We start from the raw sequence: 24540 nt of genomic DNA on the forward strand, positions 1-24540 counted from the left end.
AAATGAGTAAAAAAACTGGTCTTAATTTGATTGAAGTAAAAAACAAAATCGCGTAGGAGAACAAACCCTGAACCGGGGGATAATAGTAAATCTTTATCCACACTTCTAATTACTGAACGATTTGCGGAATTTAGAAGTTAAACTTATGTATTGATTTTCTAGGCAATCTGTTCGCGTGATCGCACCTACGCTATTAGGTGTGTGTTTGGTTGGGTACGAACTAATAATGAACATATTATGCACATATTTTCCGAAAGTATAACTGAACACCAAAAGCATTTAAATATTTGCAACAACATAGACTTTCGTTTGAAGTTTTGATAGTTATTTACACTGTCTAATTTTAACAGCAAACGTTAAATACTCAAGAAAATAGAATTCTCATTTTATCATTAAACATCAGTACACTTTCCGTAATATACAAAACGTATATACCTTGTGATTAACCGAACTTGAAGGTAATAAAATTTAACTACTAGATATAATACCGGACTAAACCAAGCCACACTGGATCCCTAAAATCCACCTTCATGGTATTGAGCTCTGTAATATTCTCTTATCAATTTTACCAGCAAACCGAACATATAGCCTTTTATAAATAACAATTTTACGAACCCCGTGTGTATTTCTGACGCAAGCTACGTGTCTCACCTATCTTAGACATTTCGTTATTTGTATAATATGTGTACTCCTCCTATTGTAATGACCAATTATAGCTCACGAACGTAATTTTTTTTAGTTCCCTCACGCTAAGTAATTCACTCAAACATTTTTTAATGCGTGTTAGTTATCAATTACCTAATCGGATAGGCTGGACTTACGACACTGGTATGTAATTCTGCTTAATTGGTGCTGATATAAGTGGAAAAATCATCATTCCCTCAATGTCGTCTTGTATGTGATCTGTTTACATTTGAGAAGTTTCTTCTGGACCTGCTCACAGACGGCTTTTCCTTCCTACTAGATTGCAAAAAGTGGTGATAGGTCTAACGTTAAGAGATACAACAATATCTACATGGCGAAACCATTCCAATGTCTGCATTTACTTCCATAATTACAGCAACAACCATCACCCACATAAATGATTATACATCCAAAACAAATTTCACCTACAACATAAAATACTTGGTTTTATAACCGATCAAAAGTTCAGTCGCTGTTTGGGCGTCCATTTATTTATAACCATCATTCGTGTTTCTGTTCGGGCTGCCATTTATTTATAACCATCATTCGTGTCTCTTTTGGGCCTTGCATTTGCTTGTAACCACCTGAATGTTGAGTCGCTGTTATCCGTAGTCATGCTAACAAGTATCTTACAAATTTCATCCGAATATCATCCAAATTATAAAAATTGTATAACTAATCAAGCGTTAACAGTAAAAAATAAAGTAAGTAGTAAATATCGCAAAATCAAATCATGCATAGCAAAAGGATTAGTTAACTCTACAAGAGAAAGACACAGATCTAGTAGTTTAGCTATAAAAAATGCAAAATGATTTAGAATTTAATGAATATTAGAGAAGGTGTAGTAATAAACTTAGTAATTTATGGAAGGTAATAACAGATATTATAGATAAAAATCGCAAAAAAATATGTACAAATTAATGAACGAAACATTAAAAATGGTTTTGTAACGTTTGAACGTGATCAAATGTTAATAGTTGAAAGTTTTAGTGAACATTATTCCAGAATTGACAAAAAATAAATAACAAAGAGATTGACGATAAAATATATTTGAATTTGAATTCCTAAAGTAGTAAACTCCATATTTTTCGCTCCAATCACTGAACAGAAAATTGAACTCTTCATAAATGAATTATTACCAAAATCAACATTTGGTATAGACGGTTTATCACCAAGTGGACGGAGACATACGAAATCAAATATATTAAAGCCTTTGCAGTATATCTTCAACATAAGCCTAGAAACAGGTGCATTCCAAGAAGGTTTTGAAACTGCTGTAATAAAACATATATATAAAAAAGTTCAAAGGCTGATCCTAATAACTATAGACCTATATCGAGCCTCTCTAACTGTGCTAAACTGTTAGAAAAATCTAAAAAGAGAAGATTAATTAATTTTCTTCAACAAAATAAATTCTTTTCTTCAAACCAATATGGATTTCATAAAGGTAAAAGTACCTTAGATGCGGTATACAATATCACAGAGATTCTTTGTAAAAATGTTGATAAAGCTGAAAAAGTAATTACAGTTTTCCTACACGTACCTAAAACATTCGATACAATATCAAACAAAATTCTCTTAAATAAACTAGAAAGATGTGGAATAAGGGGTATACCGCTATCTTGTTTTAACAGTTATTTCAAAGACAGGAAACAGACCATCCAAATAGGTAACTTTCAAAGCAATTATTCATATGTAAAATAAGGAGCCCCACAAGGAACTGTATTAGGTCCATTATTATTCTTAATTTATATAAATGATTGGTGTAACTTAAAAATGGGCGGGCATATACAAGCATTTGCTGATTACACCTCTGATATTTACTGCTAAAACATAGACAGATTTATTCAAGAAAATTGAAGCAGAAATGAGGAAAGGAAAACAATGGCTTGGTAATCATCAGTTAATATTAAATGCTGAAAAAACCAGGTATATAACATTTTCGTCAACTTTAACAGGACAGGGGGAAAACGTCACTAGAATTGCTTTATTGTCAAACTACTGAAAAATGTAACTGTAGTCCTCTTATTAATGAAAATAAAGTAAAATACTTAGGTATATTTATTGATAAGCATCTACAATGGTCTTCTCGTATTACACATATCGCCAAAATACTAAGAAAATTATATAAATTTGTTTAATCACGAAACATCGTAGGCATAAAAATATTACGTACTGTATATTATGTTCTTCTAAATAGCGTACTTATATATGGCATATTTGAGGTGCTGCTTACCGTACTCATTTTAAACCTTTTATTGTTCAGCAAAATAATATTGTAAGAATATGTTTAAAAAAAGGGGACATGAAAGTAGACTAAATAGACTCTATGACCATTTTTCAGTGTTACCACCTTCAAAATTATATTTGCAGAAGGTCTAATATATGTTAAAAGAATAGAAAAAATGGGACGTAATAAAACATGTATATAACCAGAAATATGACAAACAAAAATTTAGAATTTAAAGCAACGAGTAAATCTACAATTCAATATAAAATATATTACAAAGCTCCGCAGATATATAACGAACTCCACTCCGAATCAAAGAGGAAAGTGATTTCAAAGTATATAAAAGGTTAATTTTACAGTGGTTAGAAGAATCAAAAAGATTTTAAAAACTATTGTTAACCAAAAGTGAGAATTTTAAAAATCATATGTTACGGTAAGAAAATAAAAAACAGAACACGAGAATCAGGCTCTCACACAAGCATTTGCTTATGTGAGCTATTTTCTTTTTTGTTTATTCTTTGCATAACTAACTAAAAAGTAACTAACTCTATGGCCTATGGAACCCGGAGGTTCAGTGCCGCCTTCACAAAAGCTCTCCACTGACTTCTATCCTTAGGTAATAGGATCCAGTTTCTACTTTGTATTCCTATCTCTGCGAGATCCATCTTAATATTATCCTCCCATCTGCGACTAGGTCTTCCTAATGGTCGTTTTCCTATGGGTCTACCAGTCAATACTTTGAAAGCGTTTTTACTTTCTTCCATTCTAGCTACATGACCTGCCCACCTAAGCCTCCTAGACTTGACGATTCTAACAATGTTGGGTAAACCGTATAAACTATGTAGTTCCTCTATTGAAGCTTCCGCCATTCCCCATTCTCGTTCCTCTTGGGTCCGAATATTCTTCTCAGGATCCTGTTATCAAATACTTTCAGTCTATGTTCTTCCCTCAGAGTAAGCGACCATGTTTCGCAACCATACAGAACAGGCATGATTATTGTTTTATATATTTTAAGCTTCAAATTCCTCGACAGAATTCGCAACGACAAGAGATTTTGAACCGAATAGTAACACGAATTTCCTGCTTTTAGTCGATATTTAATTTCTTCGTGAATATGATTTTCGTCTGTGAATATTGATCCTAAATATTTGAAAGTATCCACTTTATCAAAAGTATTATTTAATATTTTAACGCCTCCACAATTTGCCGTATTACGGTCCCGACGCACTTCCATGTATTTAGTTTTCTCTGCATTTACTTCTAAACCCATGTCCCTGCAAGCGTTTAATAATATCTCTGCATTTATTTCTACTGTTCTCCTATCATCCCCTATTAAATTTACATCATCAGCATATGTCATAACCTGGTGAATGCCGTTCAACTCTAGGCCCTGGTTGCTATCTTTGATTTTCCTTATGGCGTATTCCAGCACAAAGTTAAATAATAATGGCGACAACGCATCTCCTTGTTTCAGGCCATTTACGACGTGGAAGCTCGTGGACAAAAATTTTCCTACCCGGACTTTACTTTGGGATTCACTTAAACATATCTTAATTAATCTAATTAGCTTTCTCGGTATTCCAAGTTCTGTAAGAACGTTGTATAATGTTTCTCTTCTAACCGAGTCGTAAGCCTTTCTAAAATCAATAAATAGTTGATGTACCGGGGTATTGTATTCACACTTCTTTTCGAGTATTTGGCGAATGGTAAATATTTGGTCGATAGTTGATCGATTTCGTCTAAATCCGCACTGATAATCTCCAATAATTTCATCTGCGTATGGGGTCAATCTTGCTAACAGAACATTTGAAAGGATTTTATAGGATGTTGACAGAAGAGAAATGCCTCGATAATTATTACAGTCAGTTTTGTCGCCTTTCTTGTGAATTGGAACAATGATTGACTGTTTGCACTCTTGTGGCAACTCGTCCTTGTTCCAGATAAGGAGAATGAGTTTGTGTATCTTGTTCCACAATTTTTCGCCTCCAGCTAAAATTAACTCAGCCGGAATTTCATCTACCCCGGAGATTTGTGTTTCTTTAATTTCTTTATAGCGGCTTCCACTTCTATTCGATTGGGTTCTGGAATATACGGTTCTGCGGTGTGTATCTCCTTTTCTCCACGCACATTAGTTTTTGGCTGCGTGTTCAGCAAATCGTCAAAGAAATCTTTCCATCTACTTAAGAGGCTATCCGTATCGGTGAGAACTGTTCCGTCAGATTTCTTTAATATATAAGCACGAGGTTGATAGCCTTTCTTAAATTCGCTTATCCCCTTATACATGTCCCGAATATTTTTATTTTTACTATTATCTTCAAGTTCCTTAATTTTAGCTTTCAAAAAATTCCGTTTCTTTGTTCTAAAAGTATTGGAAGTTTCCCGCCTGATATCTGCGAAATTTTGTGTAGTTATTTCATTCGGATTTTGTAGCCACCGTAATTTTGCCTGTTTTCTCTTCTCTGCTAGTTTAATGCATTCTTGGTCGAACCATGGTTTGTTCCTACGTATTTCCGCGTGTCCCAATTTTTCTATTGCTGAACTTTTAATGCTATCCCTAATTTCAATCCAAGTATCCTCAACACTAGTGCACTCCGAGTCTTCTAAAACCGAGAATCTATTCGAAACTTCAATCTGGTATTCCTCTCTTACCTGACTCTCTTCTAATTTCTTTAAGTTAAATCTCTCCGTTTTCGGACATTGAGTATTACCTTTATTCAACGATAATCTCTCCCTTATTATCGCTGCTACCAGGTAGTGATCAGTGTCACAATCAGCCCCTCTAAACGACCGGATGTCAATTATGCTAGATTGTCTTCTTCTATCTACTAAAACGTGATCAATTTGATTATGTGTTTTTCCGTCTGGTGATGTCCAAGTATATTTATGAACGTCGCGATGTGGGAATTTTGTACTCTTCACGATTAGGTTTTTGGATGTTGCAAAGTTCACGAGTCTAACACCGTTGTCATTACTTTCCTTATGCAAACTTTCGTTCCCTATAATCGGTTTGAAAATATCCTCTCGTCCTACCCTCGGATTGAAATCCCCTAATAGAATTTTTATATGGTATCGCGGGAGTTGGTCAAATATCCGTTCCACTTCTTCGTAAAAACTATCTTTTATATCGTCACCCTTATCTTCAGTTGGAGCATGTACATTTAAAACAATAATATCACATCACCGTCCCTTAAGAGTAATAAAAGAAAGTCTGTCAGTAACAAATTCAACCCGTTTAATTGCTGGTAATATTCGTTTGTGAACGAAAAACCCTGTTCCTAACTGGTGATTTTTATTTCCTTCCCCGTAAAAGAACGTAAAATTTCCGGAACTCTCAGATCCATTTCCTTCCCACCTAACTTCCTGAACTCCTACTAAGTCCATCCTGTATTTCTCTAACTCACTAGTTACAGATTTTAACGCGCATGCCCTATAAAGACTTCTAATATTCCATGTTCCAAATCTCTTGTCCATTTTCTTTTGCTGATATCGTGCCAAGTTATCAGTCCTTGTCCGAGGCTTTTGTGAATGTTTCTGAACAAGTACCTTTTTTACAGGATGAGGGTGTTAGCCTTACCCAAACCCCCAAGCTGGAGGACCACTCCTAGTCGTCTGTCCGCGACTGCTTATTCAGTATATTCGCAGCTAACCTCTATATCTAGAGGCCTTCTCCTCGATCCGCAACCTGAGGACGCGCCATGACGTGGTGACAGGATTTATTCTTTGCATAAGGATTTATTTTGCATATGGATACAAAATTTTCGCAAGATAGAAATAAGTGCATTGATTTAATTTGCCCGACACCGGAAGATAGACATGACTTCTCGAAAACCGAAGTCATGTTGTCTCTGAATACTGGGTATGTTAAACTCTATTAAAAAGGGAATCTAGAAAGCTCGATTTCCTTTGGAGAAGTAATAGGACTTATAATTAGGAAATCTGATTTGGTAATTTCTGTTCTTATATTTTTATTTCATTCCATTAATATTTTATACATTGTTATTTTTCTAATTTAGTATGTTTATGTGTTTTATGTATTTATTAATATATTGGACACTTTCAAAAAATTACATTTTTTTCTTTCTTTAAAGAAATAAATATTTTTTTCTCAAGTGCAAAAAATTTTGACAATATTCTTTTTCTATTTTTAGTGAGTTAGTTTTAGTATCTGAGTTTCATACAAGGGTCGCGTATTCAAGTTTGGATCGAACATAAGTTTGATACAATTTTTGATCGGTGGCAGGTTTACGAAACTCCCTACTTAGAATAAACCGAAGATTTCTTTCTGCTTCATTTATTGTTATCAATACGAGGTTCAAATGTAAATTCCGTACCATACATTAATCCTAAATCATTGACAGTACTTATAACGGGTAGTTGAGTCTCATTAATTGAATATTTAAATTGCACTCGTTTTTTACGTTCTGTAATATTCATTATTTCACATATACTAATATTAACATTCATTAAATTATTTTACACTGTTTCACTACTGAATTTATATCTTGTTGAAGTTGATTACACTCATTTATGGAATCTATAAATCTAGAAAGTTTGAGATCATCGGCATACAACAATTTGTGGGAATACGTTATACATCTAGAAAGATAATTTATAAATGTGATAGTAGAGGACCCAAATTTGACCCTTGTGGAACACCAGATAGTCGCAAGTTTCCGCATAATTGTATCCCTTACATACAACGAACTGCCTTCGGTCTTTCAAATACGACTCGAAAAGCCCAATTAACTGTGCGGAAAAGTTAAATTGAAGTAGTTTCTCTATTAGTACCTTGTGATTTACTCTATCAAGTGCTTTCGAAAAATCGGTGTAGACAATATCTAATTGACCACCTTGATCTAGGGTGCTTCCTATAAAATATGTAATAATACTGAGATTTGTGACTGTCGATCCATCCTGGACGAAACCATGCTGGTATTCTGAAATTGATAGTTTTATTTCATCTTCAAAAAGAATAGATTGAAATACTAGCAAAAGTACTCAACATTGATACAGACCTCTAGTTTTGAATATCTTAACCACTACTAGATTTATGTATGAAACAGACTTATTTTCCATTAACTGGGAAATTTACAAGTAGAAATAATTAGACTGAATTAAATATATAGTGGAAATAGAAAGTTTTTTTAACATCCCTTTATTATATAATCTGGGATATTATCAGCTCCTATCGCTCCTTTTTCCTTCATTTTGCTTGTTGCTTTTTAAATTTCAGTCATCCCAATTTTTAAAATCCTGAACTTGCCCAGTATCTCATATGAGCTGCTACTACTGCTGTCCATATTCGTTATTATTGACTGACTGAAAATGTGTAGCAAATAAACTTGCAATCTCTTCATTGCCAAGTACTTCTTGGCTATTCTATGTCAGCGAGTTACAATTAAGGTGTTGGGTCTAGTTTTAACAAAAGTCCAAAGCTGAGAAGGATCAGTTTGCTACGTGTTTTCTGTATTCTTAACGAAGTATCTATATGGTGCTCTAATTTCTTTTTTTTTCACTTCATTTCGTAACTTTTTAAATTCGTGGAAGTGATATACTTCTCCTAATTAATTTGTGCTTAATTGCCCTGTAGTGATGAACTTTTGTTTTACCGCTTGCATTTATTGTACAAGGCCCTACCCCAATTATTTATTTATATGATTCCATCCGCGAAACTAAGAGGAAAAGATAGAAAATAAGGTTATAAAATGAAAATAATATAGGGCGGACCAATAAGAAAATTGCGTTGCAAACGTGTTAAATAATAAGATTAACCCACAATCTGGGAGGGACTTTGCTTCCATGATTTCAAGTTTAACTTGAAGTGTTTTTCGTATTAAACGAAAAGATTAACACAAAATATAGGTATTTTAAAAATTACTAACAATCAGCATATGAGTGTCTTACTGCATTATTGGTTGTATCAAAAATATTTCCTCTTTAGCTATAAAACTAAATAACGCGCCTTGAAGGTGGGTACAAGTATTAAATAAAGGTACAATAGCTTACCACACTAAAAATTAAAGTATCCTCAGCTGATTAATAATTCCAGAGGCATACCAATTAAATAAAGCAACTAACTCAATGAGACATATCATTAGTATACATTACTATTAATTGGCGCATAATAGTTATTTAAGATTTGAAAAAGTTAATTCATTAAATTAGGATGTAATTATTTAGGTTTATAACCAAATGTTTCTCACCAAAATATTTGAATTTGTGATTCAACATATTTATAATTTTTTAAAATTGCAAAACTGTGACGGATATTTTGTATGTAGATTATCCACATCTTCACAATTTAAATTCATTTTTTTTATTTCATTCCACTAAATTTAAAATTATTTTCACTGCACGAATTCACTTTTGCACTTCGAAAAAGCACTGTATTATTCATAATTTAAAAAAATAAAATTTCACTGTGGATAAATCGTATTACAGCCAATTACGTAACACATGATTAAAACAATAAAATTAAAAATGGTATTTCTCATTTAGCCTTTTTAATGTATCATAAAATGCAATAAGTGGCGGGGAAAATAATTATTAAAAAATGTTGGAGAATTTATAGGCTATAGACACCAGCATGACACATACGGTAAAAATACTATTTATTTTTAACTAAAATCCTTTTTCTTTTGATATTCAAAATTTTTTAACATACTAGTAGTTTTACACAATATTTTTAGTATGGAAAATAATTACTAACATCAAATGAAAAATTTCGTACAATAAATCTTTGCAATGTGTCCAAAGCATTTTATTTTTTATTACCAAATCAAAATATGGGAAATGGGTAAAGCTGCTATATAATAATATCGCTCATCCAATTCCTTTTCGTTTTGGATTTATTACAACATCGTAAGCCAAAATTATCATGTGATCACGAACTTTACATTTCATTTCTATACCAGGTGTCTATTTTTGTTGACGTAAAATTGCAATATTCTATGAGTACTAGTTTTTTGTATTGCATTGATGCGAAAATCAGCTGATCCCTTAATATTGGTTTGTACACTTGAAGCATATGTCATTTGAACGTTATTGCAATTATTGGCAGCGAAAAACCTATGCTTTCTGCGTAGGTATGATACCTTACCTGTTTTCCGCAGTACTTTACGAATTTTCAACTTAATTTTCGTTTTTGGTCCGTGTAAAAACCTTTTCCTACCTTTTTAGTTGCCATACTGAAGTTGCTACTTCTAAATTTCTTATTGGCATCTTGGAAAGAATGCAAAATAATGGCCGGTGCATAGTCAATCTGGACATCCTGATTGAATTTACCATAATCTTTTTACCTTTACTAGGTTTTACTAGGCTTTGTTGGTTTGTAGTTTACATGATGTGTGACAATCGTACATGAAGCGACTTCATTGTTATTAAAGCACACAGTTGCAGGAGTACATATTGTACATTGTAACCATACTAAAAGTACCTTACCATTGGAAAAATAACACAGCTTGTCAATGTGTACTTGTTGCATAATGAATTTTACTCTAGGGTTAATTTTAACATGCCGTGTACAAACCATGAAAAATACAGAACTGATTGACAAACATCTTTTATTGACAAGTACCATTGAGCCGGAGGGGGGAATCAATTGGTCCACCCACTTCCTTTTACATAAGGGACAAATGCAGACTCTAATTTTGTCTGAAAATATCACAACGGCATCACTTATAATTTCCTTAACGTTGGTTGCATTAACCAAGATCGTACTACTAAGGAAGGTATCCCCCGTAAAATCAACATGTACGGTGTTTATATTTACACTGCCGATTTTATTATTTACTTCAATACCTTGAGAAAAGATATAATTATCCTGTAAAACAGATGTATTCTCCAATTTGGTTATGATACTTTGTAATTGTGTACTGTTGTTATCTAACAATTGAAATAAATCATTCCACAACGTTTTTTTACTTTCATCATTATTGACGGTCTGCAACTTATGAATATCAGATAACCTACCTTTTTTGACAGGATTTTGATAAACATCTGTGTTGTTCGCAATACTTTCCCATTTTCTTTTATAACCTTTGCTTCCAGACTCAAAATGACAACTATGACGAACGCGTGCTAGCGCGGCCACATTGAACTGATTAGCAAATTTAACCTTTCTTGGAATTTTATTTTCCTTTTCAGTCTGACCCGCATTTAATGACATTGTATGTGTACTAACATAATTACTACATTTTTGAGGATGGATTTAATACCACTAGAGGCAATAATGGAAGAATTTTCAACGTCAATTAAAGATATTTGTTTCTCCTTACCATTAGGCCTAATTTCATGGTTACTAGAGCTACTAATGTCATTGGAATACTTCTTTTGTAATCTCTCAATCATTACTTCAATGACTCTACTATTAACGTTAATATCATCACATGGTATTTTTAACTTTTCAGCTACATCGCTAAAATCCAAAATTTTACCACGAGCACACTTGTCTTTTAATTTGTCGTACTCAGTGTTTTTTCTTATACCACGTACGCGAAGATTGATTTCTTTTTCTATTCGTTTTCTATAGTCACATTTAAAATTGAACACAGATTAACAAATGGCTTCTTTAGCAACTCTACTAAGATTATTAGCTTCTATATTGAAACCTAAAACATTTTGAAGTTCTTCTAAACAAAATGGAATTGTACTATATTTGTACTTATCTATATCGTGAGCATTGTCTAACTCTATCTATGCTCAAACATTCATTAAATTGAACGCTAGCATTTTGTATGTGGATTGGTGAAATGTACATAAGATTTTAAAACTAACACAAGAATATAAGAATTCACGTAACGTTACATGTAAAATAATATGAGGGAATGTTTCTTTACCAAAACATTCATTTCTAAATTCAGGTTTCAATCAACTGGTTGCTAGTTTAAATTTTCATTTCAATAAATCGATCATTTACTTCTATTTTGAATCGCCCAAGTCCTCGTCACATTCTTTCAATTTCAACTTTAATTTCTCATTTAAAAGCAGTACACTTTGCTTCTATTCTTTGCGTGCCGTTTGTAAGTTCTTGAACTGAGATATCGTGTTTTTCGCGTAATTCAAATTCTTCTGATTTTAAACTAGCAACTTGTTTAATTAAATCATTATCGTTACCTTTTATTGCTTGGTTAGTTTCGGTTAAGTCCGCGGACAACTTTATCACTGCTTCGAGTAGTTTTTCCATTTCGCAAGTGGTTCACATGATGAACTTATATATCACACTACAAAACACAATATATATATATATATATATATATATATATATATATATATATATATATATATATATATTAAGTTAATAAAATGGCATAGAATATACAAAGTAGCGTAGTCCAAACAATGATTTTCCCCTACTGAAACATGTCCCTGTACGGGCGCCAATTTATGAGTGTGTTGGTTTCGATTCTGGTTAATATCTGTTCAGGTTAAGCCAATTTATGACAGTTTGTCCATGAATCGGAGTAACCACATATCGTTACTCTGGGTTCGTTCGTAACTTTCAGTCATAAATGGTCAAATGATAGTAAAATACAACACCAATTCATATGGGCAAAAATCCTCACTCACGGTCGTTACGTTCGGGTGTGTTCACTAATTGCCAAAGGCTGAATCGTGTGCCAACCATCACTGGCGAGTCCCGCATAATACAAGTGCATCGATAACTCCAAAGGAATACTTGAGGTGGGAACAACTAGCATAGGTAACACCTGATGGTTGCACAGAGACAAAATTATACCTTTGTACTGCGCTACTTTCGATGTACTTTACCTGTAACCTGATGATGAATTAAATTAAGTACATATTACGGTATAATACTTCTCTTTCACATACTAAAAGAACAACACTAAATATCATACACCATACCACTATTATATATTATTTCATGATTAATAAAAATAGCTTATGCACCAAATATTTTCATATTTGAATATATTTTGACTTTTGCGAAAAGAAGAGCATACTGAACAACACTAATACAATATATATTGCTCAAATAAAATTTAACGACAAAAGCCCTTAGAAATCGATTCGGACGCGCACGAGTACGATACTACGAAGCACGCATGAATATTATAACTTCTGTAGTTTACGAAAAACAATGTTTCTTGAAGAGAGAAGCACTATTCTTTTTCGGTGCCCATATGATAAATTATTTTCTCCAAAGGGGGTCCTTGGTTGTCGCTTCCATCTTCCATAGATATATAACGTTGTTTCTATCAATCCTATACTTTGTATGTAATTTAATAAAAACACATTTTATTATCACTGACTTTTAACATTTAAAAACTTTTAGAATTAACATTCCCGTACTTAACACATTTAGTCGTAGTATTTGCAAAATTGGATAAATACGTGTTCTAGCTATGGAGTCTTCGAGAGCACTCTCGCGCCTCTTTGGAGCGTCACATCTCTTGGTTCCTCTTAAAGCACACGAATATGCTAGTGGAATAAAAAATAGTTCACATAAAACATTTGGTTTTTATAACTGCTCCAATAATAGGAAACAATGGATTACTTACCATTTGATTGAAAGAACATTAATAATATTGATGTACATAGTAGTGTAACAAAATGAGTAATTATTCACAAAAATTCACATTATGACGCATGATCCAGTGCTGTTGCTTTGGAATCAACTCTGCGTGGGTGTGGGTGAGGGAACGAACAAATACTTTACTATAGTCCGGCGAGAGGTGCAGAAATGTCTTGAGGAATGAGGCACCTTTTGGGTAGAAATATTCCACTGTTTTCACTGTTCTGCGAATTCCGACTGGCTGAACATCAATTCCAAAAACTAACATTGGAAATATGAGGGTTGGTTAAAAAGTGTACAGAACCATATCGTTATAATGTAGGTATTAGTTACTGATCCAGATCTGTACAAGTCATGGAAATTCAGATCGAATATTTCCCAGAGTTCACGGAATGTTGATATCTTGTCTGTTTTTAGTTTCTCTTGACTAATTTGAACGTTACGAAATCAACAAAGGCTAAGGAGACAGTTGAAAGAATTCAGCAACATCGTTGCTTGGAATATTGGACGTCCATTTTCTCTTACCCACAATTCATTCAAGCCTTCTTCTGCCGATTTTGGCAATAGGGCAAAATGATGAACTCTATTAACGCATATATTTCAGATTCGTCGTTTTCTGAATTTTACTCCTTTACTTTTTGATCATAGATTCGCGCTTCTGTTTCTTGCACAATTAGATTTGTGGATTCTGGTGTTTGAAAACATTGAATGCACGTCATTCGTTCTGAATATTTAGTTCCGCTAGTTTGAAGCCCATTGATTCCTTGACGTTATTTTGTGACAACGTCTGGTGTTCTGACGGGTCCTGTCCACTTCGTTTTCTTCCACGTGGAGCTGTAAATTCCGTATTCATTGTTCCGTGCTCTGTTCACATCCTAAAATTCGGCTACAACGCTGCCGAAGGTCATAATCAGAAAAAAAGTTCCGCATCGCGTTCATTGGGGCTACCAGTAGTTTGATGTCCTTTCCCTTCCCCAGACACTTCACATTCATACACGTAATGGCTGTCGTCCAATTCAACCTCAGTTGTCTCGCTATCAGTTACTTTTACTTCTACCGTCCGCAGAAACATTCTTTAGGCAGTTCAGGAAGAGATACTGCAACTAAATAACAGAACTTTCTTAATCTAATATTGATTTGAAACGCAGCGTTTTCTATACATATGAGTAGAAATATACAGCGGCAGCTTTTGAATACCTATGAAATTGAACAATTTCCTCACAATATTGTACAGGAAGTAAACTTTTTGTTAAAGGGAATTTGTTTCGAAATTTGTGTATAGTAACATTCAGTACGGTATCAAATTGTAATGGAATAAAAACACATAGCTCATGCTGACATCTTCTGACTATTTTAAAACAACACAACTCACTTGTCAATGGAATAAATATTTACTTTTATTTAGGTTGTCATTATTACGAGATACCAATTTGCAAGCTCTAATTATCTGTCAGCGCATATGGAAACATGGAAAACCATGGGATACGTACAGACCCTAGGTGCGCTAAACACGTTTTGATTCTTAAATATCCTTATAATTTCTGCATACGAAAGAGCACAAGTAAATTGTTATGAGCGAATTGAAAACATCTTAAAAAGAGATGTCCTGAGTCGTGGTTAAGATAACAAAACAAACAGAAAGTATACTAATATAATGAAGCCTCGGGTCCGCAAAGACCCCACGTTGGCGTTATAAGGTTAACCCATATCTTAAAATAAACTACTTATAGAAGCTGAATTTCTGGTTGGTAATTAGGAGATCGTTCGTAGTACGACATACATCAATATTACAAGAATCCCAATAAGTGAAAGGGTCTCGTAAGATAAAAAAGATTATTTCATCAGAAGATCCGTATTTGGCATTCTTATTTACTAACATTTATATGAAATAATGTTAGTTTCAGATCAAAAAATAAACGAATATAAAAAATATGAGCATCTGTGCCATGTATTGAAAATATTTGGAGTGAGAGGGAATATTACAGATAAACAAGTGAGGTACTTTTCCATATAATAATAGACGCATAACCGAATTTTGGGTCAACAAAACAAACATAGTTCCTATTCCACATACTGGTTCAAGAAAACTATTAAATAGTTTAAGATTTGACAGTGGTTTACATATTGTCTAATGTATTAATAAGCGATCGTCTTACATAAGAGCACCCACTTATAAAAGAATTTATCTAGGCATTCCTCAGAAGTACGTTAGTATTCAATCCTAATATTCGAGGCTCAATATTAGGATGAGGTACACAGCAATTTACCGGGACGTTTTGATACTTAATTTCCTGTTGAACTGCCTCATCTCTTACAAAGCGAAACATTAGGTTGCGTTCTTTTGTTTGCAACTCCACTTACCCAGTTCAAACTAAAGGAAAAAAAGAATATTTAACGAAGTATTGCAAGTTGAAAAGAAATATTTATACAAAACTAACTCAGATTAAATGAACGCATTTAAACGTACCTGAGGGAACGTGCATTGATACCTGCGACTTGCTTATCATTTTCTCGAACGTCCTCTTCATGATCGTGCTTATCTCCAATATTGGAAGACATTTGAATGCTTGACTCTTCTCTCTTGTCTGTTAAATCGGATGAATTTGGCTTGATGTTACTATGAAAACTGTTGGCATTTACAGCTACTTCAGCTGTTGATAAACGCTTGATCAAACATATTGCTTTAGAAGTTAATTCAAAATGTGATATTGTTTCATCCTCATTATTTTCTGGAGAGATATTTTCTCCTTCCCCTGTACTTTCTCGTTCCTTACATTCCAAATGTATTGCAAGGGGATCTTTATCATCGTCAATGTTACTAGTACATACTTTATAATCACATTCTTCAAATACATCGTTTTGGGTTTTCACTTCAACTTTAATAGGAACGTTTTCTGTTTTCATTTCAATTTTATTACACAGAACGTTGAGATAATAGGAAGCCATTTCGCTATTCCAAAAACTGATCAAGTCCGAGATTTGAAACGTTCAGCATTTAAATGAAAGGAAAAAAACAAATCTGAAAGGAATAAGAAAAATATTCTTCGTTTTAACAAAATTTATGACCAAGCTATAAAAGGTACTGGAACCTAATTTTAAAATTTTTGAAATTTTGCTACTCATAACAAAATATAGACCTAAATCCCGGAAATACAGAACCATAAGGAAATATCGAAATCCTGATGAATATCATTTTTTTCTTTATTTTCACTCTTACTCAAGTATCTATTTAACTCATAACTAACTATATATAACAAAAACTATCTATAACTAATAAATGGTTTACATGCAACAATATTATAAGTCTAAATTACGTTTCATCTTTATTATTATATTTCTGCTAGAGATAGGTACATTTTAAGTAGTACGACTTTTGTATTCTTCTTCTGGGACCAAATTGAAGTACTAAAGAAAAGCAAACAGTTCTGGGACAGGAAAATACATGAATCTCTATTCATTCGTACATACAAGCCATCCATCAACAGAGACAAAGGTTATCATCTACCTGACATCTGGATCCAGCTTCTCAGTACGAAAAGAACCATCAGCCAATCAGAGAGCAATTTCCGCCAGCAAAACCAGAGTACGCCATTGGCCAACAAAAACAACCAATAGAAACACAGCGATTCTTAAAGACAACAATATAAATTGTACGACCAGCACACTCCAACACATAGCTCTGAAGATGTTGCCGCTGTATGGTAACGAAAGCTCAGCACAGCAACACTCACTCTGGCAGCAATCCCGAGAACATTGGATTAATAGTAGACGCCAGCAAAGCTTGAAGATAATATATGATCTTGTAGACTGGTGTGAAATGTGGCAATTGAAACTTAACAGTAAGAAATGTGGCGGTATTACAATTACTCTGACAAAGTCTCCTGTTCCTTCCAAATACCATATTAACGATTCCCCCATAACACATTCCGCCAGTCATAATGATCTTGGTGTCATCTTTGATTCGAAACTCTCGGTCTCTGACCACGTCTCCTCAATAGTTAAGAAATCAATGTGTATGCTGGGACTTCTTTACCGATTCACTGAACTACGTACTGTGGCATCATTAACAACATTCTATAAAACTCTAATAGCACCCAAGATCGAATTCTGCTCTACCATATGGGCCATGGCCACACCTACACATCACTCTAGATTTGAGTCTGTTCTCAATTTCTTTATTGCAATTGTACGTTTTCGTGTTCTCGCACTTCGAATATTACCTAAGGAGGAAATTTTGCGATATCTTAATATCCAGACGCCGGAAATACGCAGAAATAACTCTGATTTGAAGTTTCTTCATAAGATTGTAAATGGAAACCTAAGATCAGAAACCCTAATTCAACAACTATCCTTATATGATTCTTCCCGCAAAACCCGGAATATAACCACCTATTCCATCTTGCACGCCCAAGGCTGACAATTATACGGATGTCTCTTTTTCACCGAGTACCAAATTATTATAATAATCTAACTAGAGGTGGACATTTTTTTCAAGCTACCCGGTGTTTGAAAGAGCAATAAAACGCGTGCTGGCTAAATAATATTACTAGTGCACTCTTTGTTAATACCATTGCTGTTACTGTTGTTTATTTTTTAATTCTATTTCTTTCTATTCCCCGCTTGTTAACATTTCCCTGTGCAAACTGGCACAATTATGCTGTATCTGGGATTTGTTCAATAAATAAATATCTAGTTTAATATACCTTATTTGTTTAATATAAAAGGTGGCTAGGTCGAAAAAAGCAAAAGGTTTAGAAACTAACCTAACATAATGTTCATTGAAATTAGCGAAATTATAACTCTTCTTTCGATTCTACAACTCTGGCCTCTAACAACTACAAAAAAAATCAATTATGGGAATGCCTCTGTTTCGTTTTTCCTCTATTATCGCTTACAGGCAAATGCAAAGTTGCAAATGCCCCTTCTCCTACGGACGCAGAAGGAACTGAGCCGCGGCTCCATCAGATTCGCACTGCCCAATTCAGTTACCTAACTAAAGTACTGTTTGGCAACCACTTTGCACAGGTTCGTTTGCGTATTTTGCATACAAGATCTTTTTATTGGACCCAGTATTTAAACGCAAGTCGTGAAAGTATTTAGTTGCCTTAGCAATTATTTCTGGTGGGTCCTGTGGACATCATCTAAGCTAAGAAGGATATTGTCATAATGCAGACAAAAATATGGTCCATGTTCCGTTAAGTTGGTCCAAAACTAGTAAAAACACAGGATTTACAGTACGGAGAAGATGTTGGGAATGTAATGCAAAGAGTATGTGCTGCAAGTGTGAGATAAAAATGTAAGTAGTTTGTCGGGTGTATGTTGTGAAGGGAGGCGGAAGAATTGCAAATTATAGAGGGAGAATAAGTAGTATAACTGTGAAAATGTGAGTGTAAACCGAGAAGGGAATTGGCAGCATCGTGCGTTTCTTGTGACATTTCAATACCATACTTCGTACGATCATACGTAGGAAAGAAGAATGGATTGCATAATTTTGTGCAGAGACACAGCTTAATAAAGTTGAAGTTACTACATTTGGGAAGAAGAAGGAGCACATGGAAGGACATTTATCGGAATATCTCTTTAGAAGTTCAGTGAAGCAGGAAAATATAGTGCACAATTTCTTAAAGACAATGGAAGATGTGGAAAAAGCTTGAAGGTAAATTTAAGTAAGGAAGGTAACGTAACTTAACCAAATATAACGTAAAATAACCTAATATAACGTTATATTATGTAATCAAACGAAAATCAATACAAATAAATGGAGAAATTGCAAATTTCGTGTGGAAGACACTCTACCCCCTTAACGGGACATTGGTCGAAAATATTCCTAAGGACAATGAGAAAAACTGTTTGAAATAAGAAATCTCCACTGAATAAGAAATCTACGTTGTATATTAATAAAAGTACAACATAAATTCTACTAATAGTATGTTATATGAGCAGTACAGACTTAGGAGTATTTTTTAGCTGATGTTTTCAGTATTTTTTTCTGTTTAGAGTACAAAATATTAATTCCTAAACGTCTGTCACGGGCGGGGACAAAAAAGAGGTGACTTTTGACACACCAAGTGAATGTTACAAAACTCTGTGAATTCTTAGCTCAAAATGTTTTTTATTTAAACGGAAATGTATAAATGATGAAATTTTTAACAAACTTCGCATAAGAGAAATTTGCCAAATATTTATATTAATAAAAAAAACTAAACTTTACTGTGTCACGGCCAGGACACCGTGTGAATCAACATACAAAATCTCAATAAGAATGATTTCAAAAATGAAATAAAATCGAAAATAAGTCAATTTCTGTTATTCTGTTATAGCATTGTACACAAATAATTCTATTTACTTTACTTAAGGCTCGCTTTTATCACCTAAAAATATTATTTAGTACACTTATTTCCCACCACCTACACTTTAGGAAATGGTTTTATTTGCCCATTTTCACCCACCTTGTAGAGTAATTAGTACAAAACACTGTCTAACAGTAGGCCCTATATAAAATAGGTGCTAGTATCCAGTGCCCGTGCAGTGGAAAATCAGCGCCCGAGGCGAGAGTAGGACGGCGCCCCCGTAAATATGAGTGAGGTCGACAGACCAGCCGCAAAGCGTCACCATGGTTAGCGCGACGCGTAAGAAAATTTTCAAAAATAAGCCCTGCTTTTCCTTGATTTTGAGCACTTTTTGATACTTTTTCTTTCCGTTTTATATATATATCTTTTATTTTTTCCTCCTGAATTTTGCGGCCCGTTACTTTGTCGCTCGTGGCCGTCGCCCTTCTCGCCTCCCCCCCCCCCCAAGGCACGGCACTACTGGTATCACAGGTATTATTTGATCGAAATGTAACATCTTCAACAGTGTTGAAAACTTTACCGCAATCGCTTACGCTCTTCATACGAATTTCCTTGACTTCTTCGTCCTTTTCCACTGGGCTTTGTGCGATAGTTCCATGTCTGTATGTTTTCTTTTTCTGTTAGCTAGAGAACAATTCTATCAACAAAAATGTTCCTTGTGTTATATCTTTAACAGCTGGCCTAACACAAGCTTTGTTAACATGCAAATCTAAGTCGTCGCTCAGGATAGCTTCATGGCTTTCGGAATCATCATTTTCAGAATCTTAATAAAAGTCTGTTAAGAATTTAAAGATTTTACACGGATGAAGCTCTGATTTAAAAGTTCAACGAAGGACCAAATTTTCGCTGTCAAATTCCAGAAAAAAAAATTGTTTTGATTGGAAATATTCGATTAACAAGAGCATTTTCCCGTCTTTTAATCAAAGCGTTTTTTTTTTGTTTTTTTTTTCAATTTCTGCTGATGATAGTAGTGAAACAGATATATTTTGAAACGAAGAGCTTAAAGCTCCTACGAAATCAGCAGCATATTCTACAATTACTTTTGTTTCACAAAGTTCCATACTGGCCTTTTTGTACGTACCCCAATCCCATCTGCTTCTCCCTTGAAACGAATAAACAGGTGACGTTAATGATAATATTTATATGATACTATTTTAAGTTAAAACATCATACTGACAGTAATAGATAATCCTTTATTTAAGTAAATAATGTTCATGCATAGAAAAGTCTATTTTAGTACACAAGGAATTATTTTCTATAATGAATAACCAATGTACACAAGCTTTCCCACCAGTGGCATGCCCACTGTCACGGGCAGGACAAGTTTTCAAATTGAAATAAATCGAAATGTATTGCCATTAGTCCAAAATTTGCTGAACGTGAAGTACACATGCAAATTGTTACTTCTACTAAGTAGGAACCACAATCTCAAATTTAGTAATTCAGTACAATAACTTTTGGTAGTTTTCTGTCACGGGCAGGACACTCAAGTTGACCTTTATATCTTTATCATATATGATGATATAATAAACAATTTTTATCCTGTAAACACTTTTTCAACTGCAGCTTGTAACAAAAGGAAGCATCTTGAATAGCTCGAAGTTACTTCAACCAAACATGCAAAATGTACCGTAAAATATTGCCGAAAACATGAATAAAAAATTTCCTCGCAACTGACATGTTACAAATTCACAACTTATTTGAAATTTTAAAATTTTAAAACCGATTAAAAATTTTACGTGAATTCTAAGTATAAATAAGTTTTTCTTTGTGTAAAACTAAATTCTGTTCTATTTACTTCATATAGGCCTATATGTAAAAATGCATTGGTTTTGCCAGTTTTCGAAAATTTGGGTTCAGGCTCACTTTCGCGTAGAATGGTCCAAAAGCACTCCCGGTTTAAAAAAATAAGTTCCCCATATTCACATCATATAAAGAACAAAAAAAAATCGAATTATGTATTCCACACATGGAGCTCTGGGTAAACTTTACAATACACATTCAACCTGAGAATTGAAAAGTAGGGCCACTTTAAAAGGATACATTATAGTAGGGTAGAGTAGAATAAGACAGGTTCAACTAGGGTACGGTAGCTTTAGTTAAAGGAAGTTTTGGTCTATTTTCATAAAATTAATAGTGTGTAATTTTTCGCTTTGAGTATACAAGCTCGAGCGGGCATTGTAAAGTTAACCCGTAGAATTCTTCAAATTAAAACTAAATTGCGCATGGCATTTATTCCGAAGTTGGGCGTCCGCTTTCGCCACGTGTTTTCATTTCCTTTGTCATTCCTTTCCTTTCCACATTTTCTGCAATTTGTTATTAGGTTCATTAATCCGTGCTCTTCACAAACCTTTAAAAGATTTTGCTCGTTATCAACGTATTGCTTCATAAATGTTAAAACTGTTAGTTCATTGCCCTTGTACATTTGCCATGTTGATAACATAAATGCTCGTTTGCTTCCCACAATGCAACTGTTCGGTTACCTTACGCCAAATAGTTCCCTCCGCTCGGCATATAGTCCCATGTTTATAACCGCTTATATATAACAAATAAACAGATTTTTCGAGACTCTTATATATTATGAAGCACACAAACGATCGAATTATCCATATTTTTGCTGTAAATTAAAAAAAAAAAATTGCTGGAAACGGACGCCCAACTTTGGAACTTAACCCGTGCGCATAATAACAGTCCTCATGAGAAGGTGTCACGTACATTCTTCAACTAGTGATGGCCAAATTCGCGGAATGATTCCCCAAAGTGGGAATATTCTGGTAATTTATGTACAATACAAAGAAAATGGCATTATTTTACTATATTATGCTTTCAAACTTAGTTTTTTTTTATCAGAGTATATTTATTACTGTTATTTCTAGAGGATTGTTTAAATTGTATGTTATGACTATGTTATTTATTAGTTTTATTATGTTTAGATAGTATTCATAAATATATATTTACCTACAGTGCATTATGATCTACTCAATATGTAGGAGAAACGATATAGTAAGTCCATATACTTTTTCACCTTCAACAGTTAAATTTTATATGTAACTGGATATTCTAACTTGCCATTACTACTGATATTATAAACATATCATATTTTCAAATGTTATAAACAAATTAGTTTGAGTAATTTAAAGACGTCGCCTATCCACTTCCACTTCCACTTCTTGGGAGGAGACGCCCCCTCCTTTGTTCCAGCAGCGACTCCTTGAACATTTAGTGTAGTAAGAAAGGTAAGTGCAAACTAAATTACGGAAAAGGTTAGTTTAGATTAGGAAGTCATATAGCGCAACGCCTATCCATTTACCCGGGAGAAAGTATTAACAAGATCACAGACCCAGGGTGCCTGTACCATGTAAATTATTCGGTTCCGATAGAACATCATAAACACAGTGGGGATATTCAGTAATGGTTAACGCCAAGCCAACGCTAATCTTGCGATAATCTACATAATAGTAATAATAACAGTCACGTCGCCTAAAATGAAAGCATGTATCCACCAATACCATTCTCTATTTAAACTTCAATCAGCGTATAATTTTTTTGGTGTCAATAGACATTTTTTTTTTTTTTTTGTAAATACAGGGGCACTTTCAGTGACGGTTTCCGTAAGGCAAAGATAATCTAGCTATAATCGGAATAGTAGTTACAATGACATTTTGCTTTCCTTGTGTGTGATTTGCGTTAGTGTACACTGAATTATTTTGACAACTAGTAAGAAATAAATCTCAGCATTAATTAGTGTTACATGATTAGCTTTCTAACCTGAAGGGGCCTTATGCAGAGTAGTTTTGACAAATGATTAGGTCATACTAAAGATCTGACTACTGCAGGCAACATATGATAGTCGAACGCTTTAATATTGCACTAATTGCATGTCAAAACGACTCTGCACAAGGTGCATGTTCTTTATTTTTTCATGAATATTTGTTATTATATCCGGAAACCCAGAGGTGTGGCCAGCAGGTTAATGTAGGACGGATCCGTCGTTTTTGAAGGGGGCCAAGTCCAAAAAAATGTGTGTACATCTACTGTTTTAGAGTCCTGAAAAAAACGTAAAATTTTGGTTTCCTTCCGGAACACTAAAACCATTGCTTTTTAAGATTATTATTATTATTATTATTATTATTATTATTATTATTATTATTATTATTATTATTATTATTATTATTATTATTATTATTATTATTATTATTTTACTTTTTCTCCATAAATTAAATTCCAGAAATGTTTTATTATATTTAACCCAGAACTACTGTGCATAACTATTTCAATTTAAGACTTTGTACACAGAACCTATCTACATAAGATTGACTCTCTTTACAATTGCACTTAATTTCTTTCAGATTTCCTAACGAAATATTCATTTACTATTCGTAAGAAAGAGTTGAGAAAAAGACTCATAAAATGCTTCGTGTGGAGTGTTGTACTGTATGTGCGGAAACGTGGACATGATGGAAAGGTGATGAAGGTAATGAAAATCGACTTGAAGCCTTCGAAATGCGGGTGTGGAGAAGAATGGAAAGAATTAGTTGTGTCAAGCGCAAAACGAATGAGAGAGTGTTAGAAATGGTGGGTGAAAAAAGAACACTTTTAGATATTATTAGGAAGAGGATGAGAAACTGGTTGGGACATTGCCTAAAAAGAGATTTATCATGAGGGACGTCCTAGACGGTATGGTGGCGGGAAAGAGAGGGAGAGGGAGAAGGAGACTACAATTAATGGATGATATAAAAACA

The 24540-nt window shown here is 33.8% G+C and overlaps 1 protein-coding gene across 3 annotated transcripts in view; it reads right to left on the reverse strand.

Annotated features, from left to right (window-relative positions):
• LOC145681212 (uncharacterized) overlaps positions 1–23279 on the reverse strand; it is a 107559-nt gene extending 84280 nt beyond the window's left edge. Inside the window, exons 1-2 of one of the 3 annotated variants that reach the window (XM_081752746.1) lie at positions 22757–23279; positions 15916–16467 (exon numbers count right to left, since the gene is read on the reverse strand). In XM_081752746.1, coding sequence (XP_081608872.1) covers positions 15916–16394 — 479 coding nt within the window. In that variant the 5' untranslated portion in view covers positions 16395–16467; positions 22757–23279. The remainder of the gene's footprint in view (positions 1–15915; positions 16468–22756) is intronic. The other 2 variants (XM_081752745.1, XM_081752744.1) reach the window with 2 other exon arrangements.
• Between the last annotated feature and the right edge of the window lie 1261 nt (positions 23280–24540).

This window comes from Thermobia domestica, chromosome 3 (genome assembly GCF_964235325.1).
Source record: "Thermobia domestica chromosome 3, izTheDome1.hap1.1, whole genome shotgun sequence".
NCBI lineage: Eukaryota > Metazoa > Arthropoda > Insecta > Zygentoma > Lepismatidae > Thermobia > Thermobia domestica.